Here is a 17011-nt window from a genome sequence, read left to right as displayed (position 1 = left end):
ACGGAATAGAATTCTTGAGCAGAGCAAGCCATAATATATAGGGTAATGACCATGATGAATTGAATGTGATTTTAGCATAAACTAACGACGTCAAGACATATTTGACAACATATTTGGCAATTGCGAAACATAAAACGATGGAAGATAGTTACTGTAAGTAAAATTAATGTGAAAAATGGCATTTATTACAGACATACCACATACTGGAAAATGGCAAACAGAAATAGAAAAACATATTGCGGCAATACTTTAGTGTAGACTTGTGTACTGCTAGGGTTGTGTTATGGCTGCCTGTGGCGGGTGAGGGGAAGGATGGTGTATATGCGATGGTGTGTGTCTGGCAGGGTTTGGGTCCAAAGGTGAGTTATGTTCATGTGAGTGTGTCAGTGGAGAATTGTTTTGGGAATAAAATATAATGGACATTCTGGTGGTCATTTTGTGTCCTGAAGTAGTAGTTTATGCTGAAATCACACTCAAGTCATCATGTTCATTATTCATTTCATTTTACGGCCTTGCTGAAAAACAACTTATAGCTGATAATAAGCGTTTAACCAAGGTTAAATAAATAAACTCAACTACAGTACATTTATATGGCTTGTTATGCTCAAGACTTCTATTCCATTTTGTTTGTATACAAAGACAATAAAGCTAACCTATGGTTGAAACTCCTAGTACCAAGCTGGCATCCTGCGACACTCCATTGGCTTCAACTGTCAAAATTATATATATATATATATATATATATATATATATATATATACATATATATATATATATATATATATATATATATATATATAGAGAGAGAGAGAGAGAGAGAGAGAGAGAGAGAGAGAGAGTCATCAAAATATGAAAGTTCTGCGTCGGTTGTAATGAATAGATATCAAGAGTAGAAACAGTCCTATAAAACAAACATAAATAAAATTGGACTGACGTCTTGGTCAAAGACTTTGACCAAAACGTCACTCCAATTTTTTGGCTCCTGCGGTGTTTGTAGGACTGTTTCTACTCTTGATATATATATATTCAATAGTGTATAAACTAGGTGGTACAAAAACATTTCCCACTTTTGATGCTTAGTAGCTCAAAAACTATATATCAGATAAAACTGTCATTGATATGAGTAATAGCTGAATAGTGTACAATTTAATTGGAAGTGATTTGAATATGAAAACCTATATCAGTTTCATGAAATCCATGATTAATTGCAAGGTTTGTTTCCAGATTTTGGTCACATTTTAACCCTCTGTACAAAATCTGAACTTTACACAGGAACTAATGATGTGTATGTGAGTGTGTACTTACAATGACCATGAACAATGGACCTGGATACCACCTGTTCAGAGCTCTGCTCCATGGCACATGAATGCTTTATTAATTATTCATGATTGATTGCCCTGGGCACTGCTAGTTTGAATTCCTAGCAAAGGGTGAAATGTACGGAAGCTTATAAGTGCCAACCAGATGACGAGATAAGAAGACGAGAAAACAAGTTAAATACCGAGACGCCGAGTTACTGGAACTCGGCAAGTCGACTTGTTTGGGTCAAGAAGACTAGAAACCGAGTTGTTGGGTTGACTTGTTTGAGACAAGAAGACAAGATGATGAGCTGTTGAAACTCGGCAAGTCGAGTTACTTTGAACAAAAATACAAAATGACGGGTTGTTGGAACTCGGCAAGTCGACTTGTTTGGGTCAAGAAGACAAGCAGCCGAGTTGTTGGAACTCGGCAAGTCGACTTGTTTGGGACAAAAAGACAAGATGACGAGTTTTTGAAACTCGGAAAGTCGACTTGTTTGGGGCAAGCAGTCAAGATGACCAGTTGTTGAAACTCGGTAGGTTGAGTTGTTTAGAACAAGAAGACAAGATGAAGAGCTGTAAGAACTCAGAAAGTCGACTAGTTAATGACAAGAAGACAAGATTACCTTTTGTTGAAACTCGCAAAATTGACTTGTTTGGGACAAAAAGTTTAGATAATGAGTTGTTGGAACGCGGTAAGTCAACTTGTTAAGGACAAGATGTCAAGATTACAATTTGTTTGGACAAGAAGTCAAGAGGACAAGAAGCCGAGTTATTGAAACTCGGCAAGTCGACCTGTTTGGGTCAAGAAGACAACATGACGAGCTGTTAGAATTCAGCAAGTGGACTTGTTTGGGAAAAGATTTCAAGATGACAAGTTGCTTGGGACAAGAGACCGAGTTGAAAATCGGCAAGTCGACTTATTTGGTGCATAAAGACAAGACAATGATTTGTCGAAACTCGGAAATTGACTTTTGGGGGATAAGCAGACAAGATGATGAGCTGTTGGAACTCTCCAAGTCGACATGTTTAGGACAAGTAATCAAGATGACAAGTTGTTTGGACAAGGGGACAAGAAGCCGTGTTGTTGAAACTCGGCAAGTCAATACAGTATACATTATAGATTTCTTTGCGACATTTGCAACTTCATTGTACCGTGGATTTGCATACTGAGTTTCTCTTCCACACGACAGCAATCTCTGGGAAAATTTAAATCCTTCCTGATTTTTAAGCTATTTGTATATTCCACAAATTGTTATCATGGGAAAGAATAGTGCAGGAATACGTATTTGACAGACAAAAGGCAGGAACTTGCTCTCTAAAGCATCTGAAACTATCTAAAATTATATTAAACTATGAATAAATTGCGACAGTAAATAATACGTACCTATATGCCTTTCTCTTCAAACCTCTTCATTTGAGATTTTGAAATTTTGGGGAAAAACTGAAAATAAATTATGCAACTAATTGGGATTAAAACCAAATCAAATACCTTCACTATTTAGCCATTCACTCTGGAAATTTAAAATACACTGTAGAATCATTAAATAAGCGTTTGTGAGTTATGCAACCTACAAACAACAATTGACAAAAGCAATATCATAAGCATTTCTCAACAAGATTTGATATTAACACATAGCATTGATTTACCAAGGGCGGACTTTGGAGAGGGCATATTAGCACTGACTTTTGTTTACAAACTGCAAGTACTAGAAAAAAAAAAGATAACAGAGTCAAGCTTATAGATCGATTTACGGAGGTGGAGGGGAGAAGGCAGCTCAGTTCATAAACCTGTCACTTACGTAAAGGGCCAATTATGGTCCGTTCCTTTGCTTCTACAGCAATATCATATTTCGCAAACACATTGTTCCCATCTCCCAGAGCACCCCTCCCCACCAAGCAGGGGCGTAGATAGCAATGGGGGTGGTATGTACAATCATCCCCGCAGCTTTCAGAGATAGTAAAATATATGTGTTCATGATAAATAGCCTGATTTTTCCTCGTGAAGGGTGGGTGAGGGATTGGGGCAGTTGGCAATGAAGATATTGGGGGGAAATATTGTCCCCGGCCCCCAGTAATCCCCTCTACAATGAAAATTATAGCAATATCTACAAAGCAATGCTTAGAATTACAAAAAGATTAAAACTAATCTAGCATCAAAACACAACTACAACAGGACAATTTGGACACGGGCTTTGCGCGGAAAAGGCCAAAACATCAATAACCGACAAACATATCACTTTGCTCCCTCCCCCCCCCCCCCATAATAATTCCATAATTCCTTCCTTGCACAAAAGAAGGTAATGATTACAAGAAAAGCTTAGAATCACACACAATAAGCGTTAAAGAACCATCAGAACGGAGCATTTTTTTAATTCACCTCGAAAGTACGAGGTTTCGTTGTACTTTTTTAACTCCTTTTGTACACCTAATGGTTTGATTGTGTATAATCTTGCATCGTTTTATTCGCTGTTTTGATAATTATATCCTTTTCTATCTATTGTTTTGTCATATCGTACATTGATCTGGTTACTACTGATTTTTAACTAGACGTTTTGCTCCTTTCAACTCTGATTGCTTGTTTGTAGTGGTTTTTATGCTTATATTTATGTAACATGATTTTATATTTATATAGTTGGATTGTACAGGACCTTGATGTAAAACAGCACTCACCTGCTGATCTTGTTATCCTGTCAAAATATGTTAGAATAAATAAAATAAAAAAATAAGTACATTTAAGGATCTTTCTTTTTACTTTTCATCCAAAACGTTGACTTGCTGCATTCCTACAACTCATTTTCTTGTTTTCTTGTCCTTAACATAACCACTTGCCAAGTTCCGACAATTCGTCATCTTGTCATTTTGTCTCAAATAAGTTTACTTACCGAGTTCAAACAACTCATCATCATGTCTTCTTGTCCAAGACAAGTAGACTACCCGAGTTTCAACAACTCGTCATCTTATGTTCTTGTCCCAAACAAATAGACTAGCCGAGTTTCAACAACTCGTCATCTTATGTTCTTGTCCCAAACAAGTAGACTAGCCGAGTTTCAACAACTCGTCATCTTGTCTTCTTGTCCAAAATAAGTCGACTTGCCAAGTTTCGGCAACTCATCATCTTGTCTTCTTGTCTCAAACAAGTAGACTAGCCAAGTTCTAAAACTCGTCATCTTGTCTTCATGTCGAAAACAAGTCGATTTCCGAGATCCCAACAACCCGTCATATTGTCTTCTTGTCCCCAACAAATCGATTTGCAGAGTTTCGACAACTCGTAATTTTGTCTTCTCGTCAAAAACAATCAACATGCCGAGTTTCAATAACTCGGCTTCGTATCTTCTTGACCCTAACAAGTCGACTTGCCGAGTTCCAATAACTCGGCTTCTCGGTATTTAAGCTGTCTTCTCGTCTTCTTATCTCGTCATCTGGTTGGCACTTATAAGCTTCCGTAGAAATGCATGCACATAAAAAAAAAGTAAGCACCACACTTCAGAATGAATAAAGACTAGATGTGATAGTGGAATTCCTCATGAATAAATAATGGGTATTAAAATCCTGGTAATTGTCTAGGACCATTATCTGGGTGTCAACTACACACTCCCCATGCACACCAATTGACTTCTGTGCAAAGTTAAAGTTTTGTACAGAGGGCTGAAAATAGAGAAAAATCTGAAACCTAACTGAAAAATGATTTAATGAAACTGAATTATGCTGTCATTTTAAAATTGCCTAAAACAAAATTGTACACTATTCAGCTATTGCTCTATTGCAATGTCAGTGTTATCTGATATATAGTTTTTGAGCTATTAAGGATCAAAAGTGGAAATGTTTCTTGTAACACTATTATATACATATATAATGAGAAGTCGGAAGGAGCGGTAGGCGTAGCTATAGACTACAACAGGCGACCATTAAACCTGTTGAAATCTATATAGCGATGCCTACCGCTCCTTCCGACTTCTCATTACAATGTAATATGGCTATTGTGCAGAAGCAAAACTGCGTCTATGGAACATGCCCTTCATCGTACTATACATATACATATATATATATGTATATACATTGTATATATATATATATATATATTACGAATAACAGCAAAAGGTTTCTGCGTGGAGTCCAAAAATACATAGGGCCTATGTTCACAACAGTAGTAATTAAAGAAACTCCGTGACGTTGTTCTAACGAATTTTTGCCCGTACGGGGTTCTGTCAAATTAATGGCAGATTTTAAATTTAAAAAAAATGTTATTTTCAATAAAATCTTCCAAAGCTATTTCCAGCCATAAATGGGAAATGCAGAACAAATGATAGTTTTGGGAATTTTGATAAAAGCATAATATTCAGGAAAAAAATGCAGATATTTGCTTAAAAAAAAAAGGTATTAATATGGGCTCAATGAAGCATTGAATTGACAAGAGCACAAAATGCATCCTACATGTATACCACTAAATTCTGCGTGTTAATGAGGAAATACAACTTTTTTTTTAAGAAAAAGCAGATATAGGTACACCTACATTCCCCCATAACCCTTTTCTATGCACATCCATCCAATATATACACCCATTTTTTTTGCATCACTGACAATCTCCCCTAAATTGTATTGATGGTACAGTCCTCAACCTACACACTACGCTTTCTGTGTCCTACTGTGGAGTAGTCCCTAGGCCCCACATCACTGATACGACACTGAAAAACATTGTCAAAACCTCAAGGGGAATCAACAATTTCCCCTTTGAAACGAATTCATGTTTTCGGGACATATAGTCGCCATATGGACCATATATATATACTAGTACACACTGTATATATTATATATGTGTGTGTACATGTGTGTGTATATTATATATGTACATGTGTGTATACATGTATATATATATATATATATATATATATATATATAATATATATTATACATATATGCACACACACACACACACAGTTGAGTAATGGTTCAGCCTTTTCTGCCTGTATAAAAACTTGTCTACAAATCATATTTGGCCTAATACGTCATGTACACATATGCATAATCATGTACATATAATGTACACATCTCTATAATAACAACAAACAAGGTAACTCTGGGCTTTTAATTATGTACTCAAGTCATGAATTCAAACCAGGAACAAAATCAAATATTTGGGACTGAACTTTTACCTAACATAAGATGTTATAACACCACTCTCAACAGAGGAAAATATCTTGCCATCTAATCAAACACAGAATTCTAAAAACCTTGACAAAACATCACAGAAAGACAAATTTTACAGTTAACACATCAATTGCCTCACATACCTCCTACTATTCTTTTGTCACTGGCAGTACTGATTATGGCTCACCACTTTAAATTCACAGGGGAAAAGACGTGTACAAAGTTGATTTGGTTTGTGTGATGTATCACATTTCTGGGAGATGTATCTTATGACATATAAAATGCTGAGAATGACATTGGACGTGACAATGATCACTAACTCTCCATATAAGCATATATAGGGCAATTGCTTTCGTGGAGGTATGAAAAATGACAGTAGAAAAACCAAGTTTGAAAAATAAACATGAAGTTCACACAACACAGTATTTAATATACATCAGGATTGAAGCTCACTGCTAGTGCACTGTTGGCATGTAAACAGGAACATTTCCTTTATCTTCATCATCTCGCATTCTATTAGACTTGTCAATGATATGACACTTGGGATGTGAATTAAGCCGAAACATTCACGTCATAACATGTTATCTTCAAAATGAATATAATAAGGCTTATATTTCGATGTGCAACCATGGCATTCTTCAATAGACATGACCCACCCCAGTTAACATTGAAAAGTCAAGAGCACATTCTCTTCTGAAGAGTGGAGAAGGGGATGGAAAACAGACAAATTACTAAAATCGTACTTGAAGCATACACACCCTCATGCAACACATACACACAACAGAACATAACCTCAATATTACTAATCACATCAACTTTACTTATTCATAACATGACTTGCTGCATTCCTGCGTATGCATACCACAAGGTGTTGGGTATGGCAAATACTTTCAACAACCTTTTATAGAGACTTGCATGAGCTTTTTCTAGATAGCAAACTACATTGCACATGTACATGTCAAATGTGGGAACCCTCTCAGTACACTATCTAACCACATTCATACTAGTATCAGAGCTCCCTTTCCAGCAGAACATTATCTATGTTGACAAGCACATTTGCATCACTGAGGTATGGCTTGCTAAATGCATAGAAGGCCCCCTCTTTCCAATTCATAAGCCATGTTAATGCCAGAAATCATTTCCAGACTGTCATTTTCCATTATATGCTACAATCAATTTAACCCGTTGAAGACAAGTCTCCAGAATACTTGGGCAGGTGTCTACAGAAAATGTATGTTTATAGCAAATTCAATCCATTCTCAATGGGTTAACACACATAAACATATAAAAACAAATCATCATACACATGAGTACAAGGCTTGTGCACTACTTCTTCAAAATACAAGTTTTAAAGTCATTAGAAAAAAAGAAAAGAAAAATAAGAATCAGCCTGGAATACTCATTCTGGCACATTTGACCCCTGCATTTTTCTTTTGCAATTGCTGTGATAGCTGCAAAGAATGTACTGTGTCACAACACTATGCTTTATCTTTTCCTGAAACCCTTATCTTAATGATGGCAATTCAAAAGTGACAAGAATTAATCTATCTCTAAATAAGTCTCTGCTTCTGTCATTTTCTACTCGACTGTCGTTCTGACTCAACCATTTCATCTTGACACACAGTGCATTTACTTCAGAATTCACCTGTTGGTCTATGATTAACACCATTTGATTAACTGCCATAATGAGATCACATAATAGATCTTGATTGTATTTAGATTGTGGCTTTTCATCCTTTCCCCAAAGAATCTTTATTTGGTAAAACATGCATTGCAGAGGTATGAGAGAAATAACAAAATTTTCAGAATTTGACCTTGACCTTTTAACTTGAGCATGTTCACCAAAAAGTTGAATGGCACAACTTCATCCACTCACACATACATATGCCAAGTTTCATATCGACATCTTAAACTCTTCCTAAGTTACGTCGTCCACAAAATCAATTATGGACAGACAGACAAAAGGACAGACAGACAATCAGAACACATGATGCCTCCAGCAACACTTTGTGACAGAGGCAGAAAAACATTGTGATGGACCATTCATAAAACCCAATCCCATCATATATGACATTGGCAGTGACAGTAATTGGGTTGTATTTTTCACTAGATAATAGGCCCTTACATTTGGTTGCCATGGGCAACATGAAAATGTTGAAAGCTGTGGCACACTGATGACTCGGCAAACCTCCACATGCTATTTCTTCTTCTCCTGCCCAGCAACAATAGTAGGCATCAGTCACTGAAAAGACACACTTATTGCCATATGTGTTTTTAGTATTGCCTCGAAGAGAAAGGAAAGGTGGGAGTAAGGAAGGGGCAGAATGAACACTTCTGGCATATCATGAATTGTGTGCACTATGGAACCAACCTCATAAGTATCAGTCCATATGGGCACACTTCTTGAATTTGAATGAATAGAGTGATTGATTACATGCACTGTAATGTTTTAACCAAAAGCTGTACATAAATATATGTTACTACACACATAACATCCCTTATATGCTTGACACATGCTCATAAAATGTTTCTGTGCAGTTCTATCCCAGTATGACCCTTTGGGGACACAGACAGGTTAGTATGAACTTTTTTTTTGTACAAGATCACAGGGTATGCCAGTTTACAAGAAGGTTGAAATACATCCAAACTGACTGCAGATAGGAGTGAACATAAAAAACAAGAGTTTTCACATAATCTTGAATATAACAACATCTCAATGGCTATTCCCATGGTTGGCCAGTGTATCAAAGATTTTTTTTTTTTTTTTTTAGACAGAAAGAGACAGTCACAGTTTGTGTTAACAGCACCTGTTTATTTGTCCTACAGGCAATGAAAACATATACTAAGAAAGTGTCCACAAAAGCCACAATATAAATTGCACTGTTTGTAATCACTTACAAATTTGTCACTTGAGAAACATGAATTTCATTATTTGATTTGATTGGATTCGATTTGATATCATCAACTGATTTGAATGGGGCATATGGTCATTTCAAGGATATATATTCTACAAGAGAACTGATGATTATGTATGCATTTGTAGTAGATTATTTGTATTCTAAGCTGATTCATATGTTTGTTTGTTTTGATGATTGTAAAGCGCTTCGAAACATATTGTATTAAGCGCTAAATAAATATTTCATATTATTATATTATTATTATATTACTGAGTATGAAGTTAGTATTTCTTTCTGGACCTAACAAAAAGAATTGATACCTTTCACACTCATTTATATTCAATCACAAACATTGCTATGGCAACTGGTATGCCTCCGCCATATCACATTCTCCAAAATTCTCCAATTTATATTGCCAGTGTAAGAAGACAATTTCACATGATTTTAAAGTAATATTCATCTGGATGTTATACACCAATTTCCATGACAATACTTAGCAAATTTTAGCATTTCCACTTAACCTTTGATCCCATGGACCCAGCCTTTCCATACATAATCCCTGTGTGGTAATGCATGTACAAAATTGTATGTACCAAATTTAAATACACTGATAAGTATATACATTCAATCATATCTAGGGTATGGAGAAAATCGAGTAGTGTCAGCATAAAGTAATATAATTTTAGCATTTTAATCTGACCTTTGACCCCTGACCTCACGACACAAAACTTCAAAGAGAATCAGTGTCAGGCAATACATGCTATGTACTAAGTTTTATGAAGGTACCTTGGTGATTTCCCAGATATGGAGGAAAAAAGTGAAATTTTAGCATAATCACTTCACCTCTGACCTTATGACCCAAACTTTCCCTTACCTAGAAAATCTTAATCTGGTAAAACATACACTGAGTTCCAGGACGAGACATTCAGGCATTAAAGAGATAAAGGGGAAATACTGAAATTGTAGCATTTGTCCTTGACATATGACCTTTGATCTTGACCATGTGCATTCAAAAATCAATAGGCACAGCTTCATCCACTCATACAAACATAAGCCAAGTTTCATCTAATTTAGATACCTCAAACAGTTCTTATGTTACATCATCCACAGAATTGATTACGGACGGACACACATTATGTATGAACAACCCGAAATCTTAATGCCTCTGGTGCCACTTCATGGCGGTGGCATAAAAATTTTGAAAGTTAAATGTGAAAGGACTACAAGTATTGTTAAATAGTAAATAAAAGTTCATCCCCTCTTTTGATGCACTCTGTCTTCTATATCACATTCTACACACTGCCATTCAATGTAATCTTTTAAACTTGAAATATCCGTTGCCACACGATGGAACTGTATCCCACAGGTCGTTAAACTATATGGGTTAAGAATATACCATGATGGACCTGCATACCTAAGATATGAAGAATACATGTGTTGCCAGTAGAGTGTTTACAGTCAGCTACCCAGATATGACCTTGACCCTATTTAAGACAAGACACTGAGGACAGTGTCACCAAAGTCTAGAATTGAACATCATACATCCAAGTGCAAAATTTAAACAATATCTGACATGAAACGCCACCTGTACGGGCGTACACAAGACATCCACCAAACTACTGTATGGACTTTGACCCTATAAAATATCAGACAGAACAATGGCAGCAGAAATATCACCATGATGCAGGTCCACACAAGTTTTTTTGGAAAAAAAAAATTCCATCACAAAATGTGAAGAAATATCACATGGTGGCAGCCTTTGACCTAATAAAGGGTGAAACACTAGGGGCAGCACAACCAAACCTAATAAACTTCAATAATTGACAAACATACATCTTTGTACAAGACAAACAAAATCCATTGAGAAATGTGGCCAGTAGTGTGAAGACAAGAAGGCGCCCAAAAAGCAACCATTTAGTGTTTGAAGAAAGAACATGCAAGGGCGCTACATCCAAAAGTTGCAGGTGACTGGATCTTTACATCACGCACTTCCTAATCAAATTTGAATAAAATCTGTTAACAAATGCAGCCCATATGCAACACACTTGACATCGCCAAAATATGACCTTTGACCTTTTACAGAAGGTGGAACACTGGGGCAGCATCACCAAAAACAATAAAAGGGGGTCTAAGTTGCACCATGATGCACCTCCATAGGCCCTATGAACTTTTAAAGAAAATCAAACCATAAATGTCCATGGCATAGTGCACACACGAAATATAACATGGTGGCTGCCTTTGAATGTGTCAAGGGCAGAACATTAGGGACAGCTTCACCATACGGCACAGGGGTCTAGACATGACTGATAAACTTGGAACAAAATCTGTCAAGACATGAGAATAGTAGAAGAAGTAGATCTTCAACAATCAACCTTTTTGCATGTAGAGATGGACAAGTGAGGAGGCTTTCACCAGAGGTTACAGGTGGCTAGATTTTTGTCATGATATGAATCTGAATAAAATCTGTCTAAAAACATGGCCAGTATAATAATAATAGCTGGTTTTTATATAGCGCATTTCATACTTGTTAAGCATCTCAATGCCGTTCGCAGACTATTATTACCCCGGTCAATGGATGCATTATTTAACACCAGCATTGACAATGCTCACTCTCCACTCCCTGGGGACATTCCAGCCAGTCGCAGCCATTTTACAGGCGCGCACATGCTGATTAACAAACATAAGCTTTCTCATCCTACGGGGTATCCATTTATACTCCTGGGTGGAGAGCAGCAATGTGGACAAAGTGCCTTGCAGAAGAGCAAATGTGTCGGGCTTGGCACGGGCTCAAACCCACGAACCATACCACGCTCATGTCGCTGCCCACACAAATGTGATGTGGTGGCTGTGGCCCAGCAGTGCTGAATCAAAAGCGTTCTCCAGTACATGTACTGGGGGATAAAATGATTACAAATGAATATGTGCTGGCAAAATGAAAAAGACAATAGTGAATTTAAGAATCATTTACAATGTTGTCATATTAATATTTCAATTGACACTACTGCCGAATACTTGCACAAATTACACTGGAGAAATTCGGTTGAGGATCATTACATTGATTTTTCTCATTGTTTTTCTTTATCAAAATTGGATTGCAGGAAATCTATTTCATGACATACAAATGTCCCAATTCCTTCTCACATGTTTTGAATATTCATGATGCTATGTGAGATTTATCAACCCCACAAACTGTCTATTATCACAATAACTGAGAGGAAAATGCTGACACAATATTGATCAAACAAACACTACCAAGCAAGCCACAAGCAGTGTTCACTATCTACAATGTACTCGACTCATAATGGACATAGACAACACTGCTTCAATGCATTTATCAACACATATGATTTCTGCAGTATGCAGATAGTTCCTACCACATAACACAGTACAGTTAGTGGGACAGGTTTTGGATACCATCATGCACACAGCCAAAATCTATTCATTGTAAAGGGGGTAAGACTACACCAAGTGCACACTCTTACTGATAATACACCTTCCTCTCTTCACAAAATAACACAACATGGCACCAGGTAACAAATACACAATGTCATTTTATACCAATAAGTACAGTGACAAATTATATTCAAAAAGATATATATTTAATATGAAAATGGTGCACAGATGTTGAACTTTCTCATAGAGAAGTTTGGTTTATATGTAGACCTGCCAGACATCATTCTTGTCATCCGACAGATCAACCTGATCATTTGGGAGACTTGGTGATGCAGCTGTTGCTAGGGAGTCAGCATCATCTGGTATACTCTCATTAGGAGCACTGGATGAATCTGTCTCCCTTGCCTCAGCATGGTAGGCACTCGGTGCTTGCAGCGCTGAGCTCAAGTGGACCATATTCCCATTCTCAAAGTCAATAACCGGCACAGTGTCCAGACCATAACTTGAAGATGCGATGGAACATCTATTGGGACTGGCATCTTCTGTCTCAAAAGGATGAGGATTGGTTGCTAGGGCCATTTTGAAGTTGGAGGGTGCCGGGGCCAGCACATCTGCAGTGGCTCTTTTCCAGATATCTTCTGTAGGCCTGGGGCTAGGGTTATGAGGAGACAGTGAGTTCCCAGATGTGGACACTGAGGGCACTTTGATCGAGGTCTGTATGAGTTTAACAACATCACCCTCTGAGACCTTGCGAGGCTTATTGAGCAGAGGCCTCTCTGATGAAGTGATATCTCCAAGACTGGACTTTTTGATCAGTGCGTGGTTGGGGGACAATGTCTTCCGTTGAAGCTTGGTGAAGACAGGGGAAGTTGATGTATCAAGTCTGGTCTTAGTAGAGGGGGAGGAGGAGAGGTCAGATCGTACCTTGGGTCTTGCAGCTGGTGAGCCACCAAGAGGTGAGCTCCCAGTACTACCAGCCTTAAGGTGAGTACAGGATGTGTTTGGTGCATTATCTCCAATTGAGCCTGGATTTTTACTCATGTCCTGCACAGATGCAGACAGGACCATGTTCTCTGCCTGAAGTTGCTGTAAAGCACGGTCAATAACCCCCGTATGTGGGTCACTGGATGCCCGCCCTGTTCGAATGTGAGGAACACTTTTACTGGAGCTAGACATGTGACTCCTAGAGCCCTTTTTTCGGACAGTGCTCTTGTCCAACTTCAAAGCACCAGCCAGGTTTGGTGACTTGCTGCTCATGGTGCTCATTCCTACTGCTCCTGCAGGTGAAGAAGAAATTGTCTCACAGGAATCTCTGGAGTATTTGTGATCATCGCTTTTTTTGCCTGTTGTACTCCCAATTTTTTCCAGGAACTCTTTCCGCATCCTTCGGATTCTCTCAGCCTCCAACTCGCCATCTCTGGATGGTTCCTGGGCACTTGCCATTGCACCTCCGTTACCAGGACGAGTCTTATCTGTCTTTGCATGCCTGTTGCTCCTTGATTTTCCATGAGACCTGGATGCTGATCGCACCCCTCTCTCCTTTGATGCACTTTCCAACAGCAGGTCAAAGTCCATGTTGATATTGAGTCCACCAGATGTAGCAGATTTATAGCTGCGACGCTGGGCAAGAGAAGTGTGAGGCCTCTCTAAAGGGGGGGGGGGGGGAAACAGGAGTATAAGAGACATGATTCATTATCGTCTGGGCTCGGTTGTTGACACTTCAAGTTTTTCATCTGAAAATAGTTTCAACTTCATTAGACAAGGGAAACTAATTTTCCTCTTCATGGCCACAGATTCATCAATACATTCATCTTTAAAATGTTCTGAGCATACCAAAGAATGTTTGGTAAGATCAGAATCAGACCTGTCATTCTGCACGAAACGAACCCGGCCATGCTTGTCAAGTTGCAGTGTCACTGGAAAAAAGTCAGCCACAACACATCTAAATTTTCTCCTTGTTCCTAGTTTATCTGCCAACAACATATGAAACTGGTATGGTAGTACCATTCCAAAACTATAATTTCCTAAACCGACTGCAGAAATGGGATTATATAACACTAAAACTGCATTAGTTAGCAAAAAAAAAATAATAATAATCTCCCCAGTAACATCTTTCATGTGCAATTTTGCATGGATAGCCATACACATTCAGCTCAATCGATGCACACAAACTGTGCGAACTCCTTGTTATGACGTCTGCATATCATTCATCAGAAATTAGATCGAAAATATTTTTGGTGAGAAAGTGCTCTCAGACTACTATGTTTGTCAGGTTGTTTCATCATAACTATGTATTATATATATAATCATAAGAAGAATGAGTCTCAAATACGCCATCTGTAGATCTAACAAGAAGGTTTTTATTCACAAAATTTTCAACCCGCCTCGGGCCTTCATAAACACTGATATATGATGACATAAATGGTATCCGGGGGTACCAAATAAAAATCTGCCATTTTGTTGAATTATCTATCTTTTTTAAAAGGTTGTACCCTGGGTTGCCAAAAAGCGGAAATTATTTTGGTGCTGGAGCTCGCGCGCGCTAGCCACTGCACTGCACTGCACTGCACTGAAGCACACGCTATTGCTAGCAAAGCGTACCATGCATGCACATTATAACATGCAGTGTCATGGGAATGACTGTGTACATGCACACACAGTGCATGCAATTCTCTGCTGCTGTCCTCGAGTGGACGTGAGGTGGCGCTACACAATGTGGTACACCTGGGTACTACGGTACCCCGGGGTAACGTGTGATGCATCATATATATATATAGGGTGATAAGCACAATCAGGGTATGCAATAATGACTTTCTCACTTTAAAAAATTGTAACTTCTAAAAGAATGCACCAACTGACTTAACCCTAACTTACCTGGGGGGGCCATAATGGCCCCCCCCCCCCCCCCCCGACGAATTCCGCGACCATTCCGGCGCGCAAAATATTTTGATCGCGCTACTCGCTGACTTTTTACTTTCAAGTCTCGCGCAACTTTTGAGACCAAATTTGTTAGGCCCGGGCATACCGTTCCGAAGCCACGCCCCTTCAAAAAGTTTTCGTCAACCCCAAAATTGCTCAAAAATGTGATTTTGCGTACAAAGTCAATACAAATTGTGTTCTTTCAATTAATTCATATAAAGATTCATATTTTTAATTTTGATGGCTGAAATTAATTTATTTTAGTGTAATTATGCTTCAAAAAATGTGTATGACAAATTCTGCTGAAAAAAGCGACGAAAACAAAAGTTTGAAAAAACAAGGAAATACATAAAATTTGATAAAACAATAAAAACATAAGAAACTAATTTTGATACTGAGTTGTTTTTTTTTACACACAAATGTTCAGAATGTCACTAGGAATATTTGCACCAAAAATCAGCATTCCATAAGCCAATTACAGACGAAAATGGGTTTTTTTGCATATATTTGCATAATTAATTAATTCATAATAGAAAATGCAAGTTTTTTTTAAATTTAACTTAACAGTCTTGTAGATTACATCTGGCTTTATGTTCATGCAAAATTTTGCGGTGATCACGCAATCAACGGCTGAGATCTGAAGGGGGGGCCATAATGCCCCCCCCCCCCCCAAGGAATTCAAGTTCGCTAAATAGCCCAGATAAGTTAGGGTTCAAAATTCACATGCAGCATGCTAAGACATCAGTAAGCACATGTGGTACTACAATAGCTAATTTCTTCTCATTTACTGTTAATTATTACAGATTAATTACCAAAAAGTCCCTCAAAACCCAAGTAATGTGTCAAAAAAAAAGCATTTTACAACTTTCGTAAAATCAAAATTTGAGGTCCAAATTTTAAGTCTACCCCTATGTGTTTGGTATCAAATTAATGGATTTTTTCCTGGCATTGCTCGCATGCAATAAAAAAAAAAACAGTGGTCCTTTCAGCTGGAGAAAGTTATGAGGTCTGAAGTCCCATCCTGGTAGGAGTGTAATGCTGGCTTATTTTTGTGACATTGTGACCTTTTAACCCATGCTGTACAGCTATACACGGAGAAACAGCTTATTTTTCTGCTTTTCCTCAAAGTACTGAAGATACACTACAAGATGGTGTGCTGTTTGCCGATAAATGTTCAGCCAGTTTTGAGTTTTGAGCCATTTTCAAATGCTGAGGAAAACAAGTGCAGCCATTTTTTTTTGTATTTTCAGTGAGGTATATCCTAATTTGACTACTTAACCCTATTCTAACTGGGGGCGACATTTCGCACCACGATTTCACAACGCGCAAAGATTTTGCCGCGTCGTTTCATGACTT

The 17011-nt window shown here is 37.9% G+C and overlaps 1 protein-coding gene across 1 annotated transcript in view; it reads right to left on the bottom strand.

The window, feature by feature from the left end:
* Window positions 1-6451: 6451 nt before the first annotated feature.
* Window positions 6452-17011, bottom strand: part of LOC139728916 (ankyrin repeat and IBR domain-containing protein 1-like) — a 167353-nt gene continuing 156793 nt past the window's right edge. Inside the window, exon 22 of the mRNA XM_071639845.1 lies at window positions 6452-14382. Within this exon, the coding sequence (XP_071495946.1) occupies window positions 12995-14382 (1388 nt within the window). The 3' untranslated portion in view covers window positions 6452-12994. The remainder of the gene's footprint in view (window positions 14383-17011) is intronic.

Source organism: Diadema antillarum, unplaced genomic scaffold (genome assembly GCF_040938485.1).
Source record: "Diadema antillarum isolate AM-2024a unplaced genomic scaffold, OU_Dant_1.0 seq00000205_RagTag, whole genome shotgun sequence".
Lineage (NCBI taxonomy): Eukaryota > Metazoa > Echinodermata > Echinoidea > Diadematoida > Diadematidae > Diadema > Diadema antillarum.
This window is presented reverse-complemented; position numbering and strand designations above follow the sequence as displayed.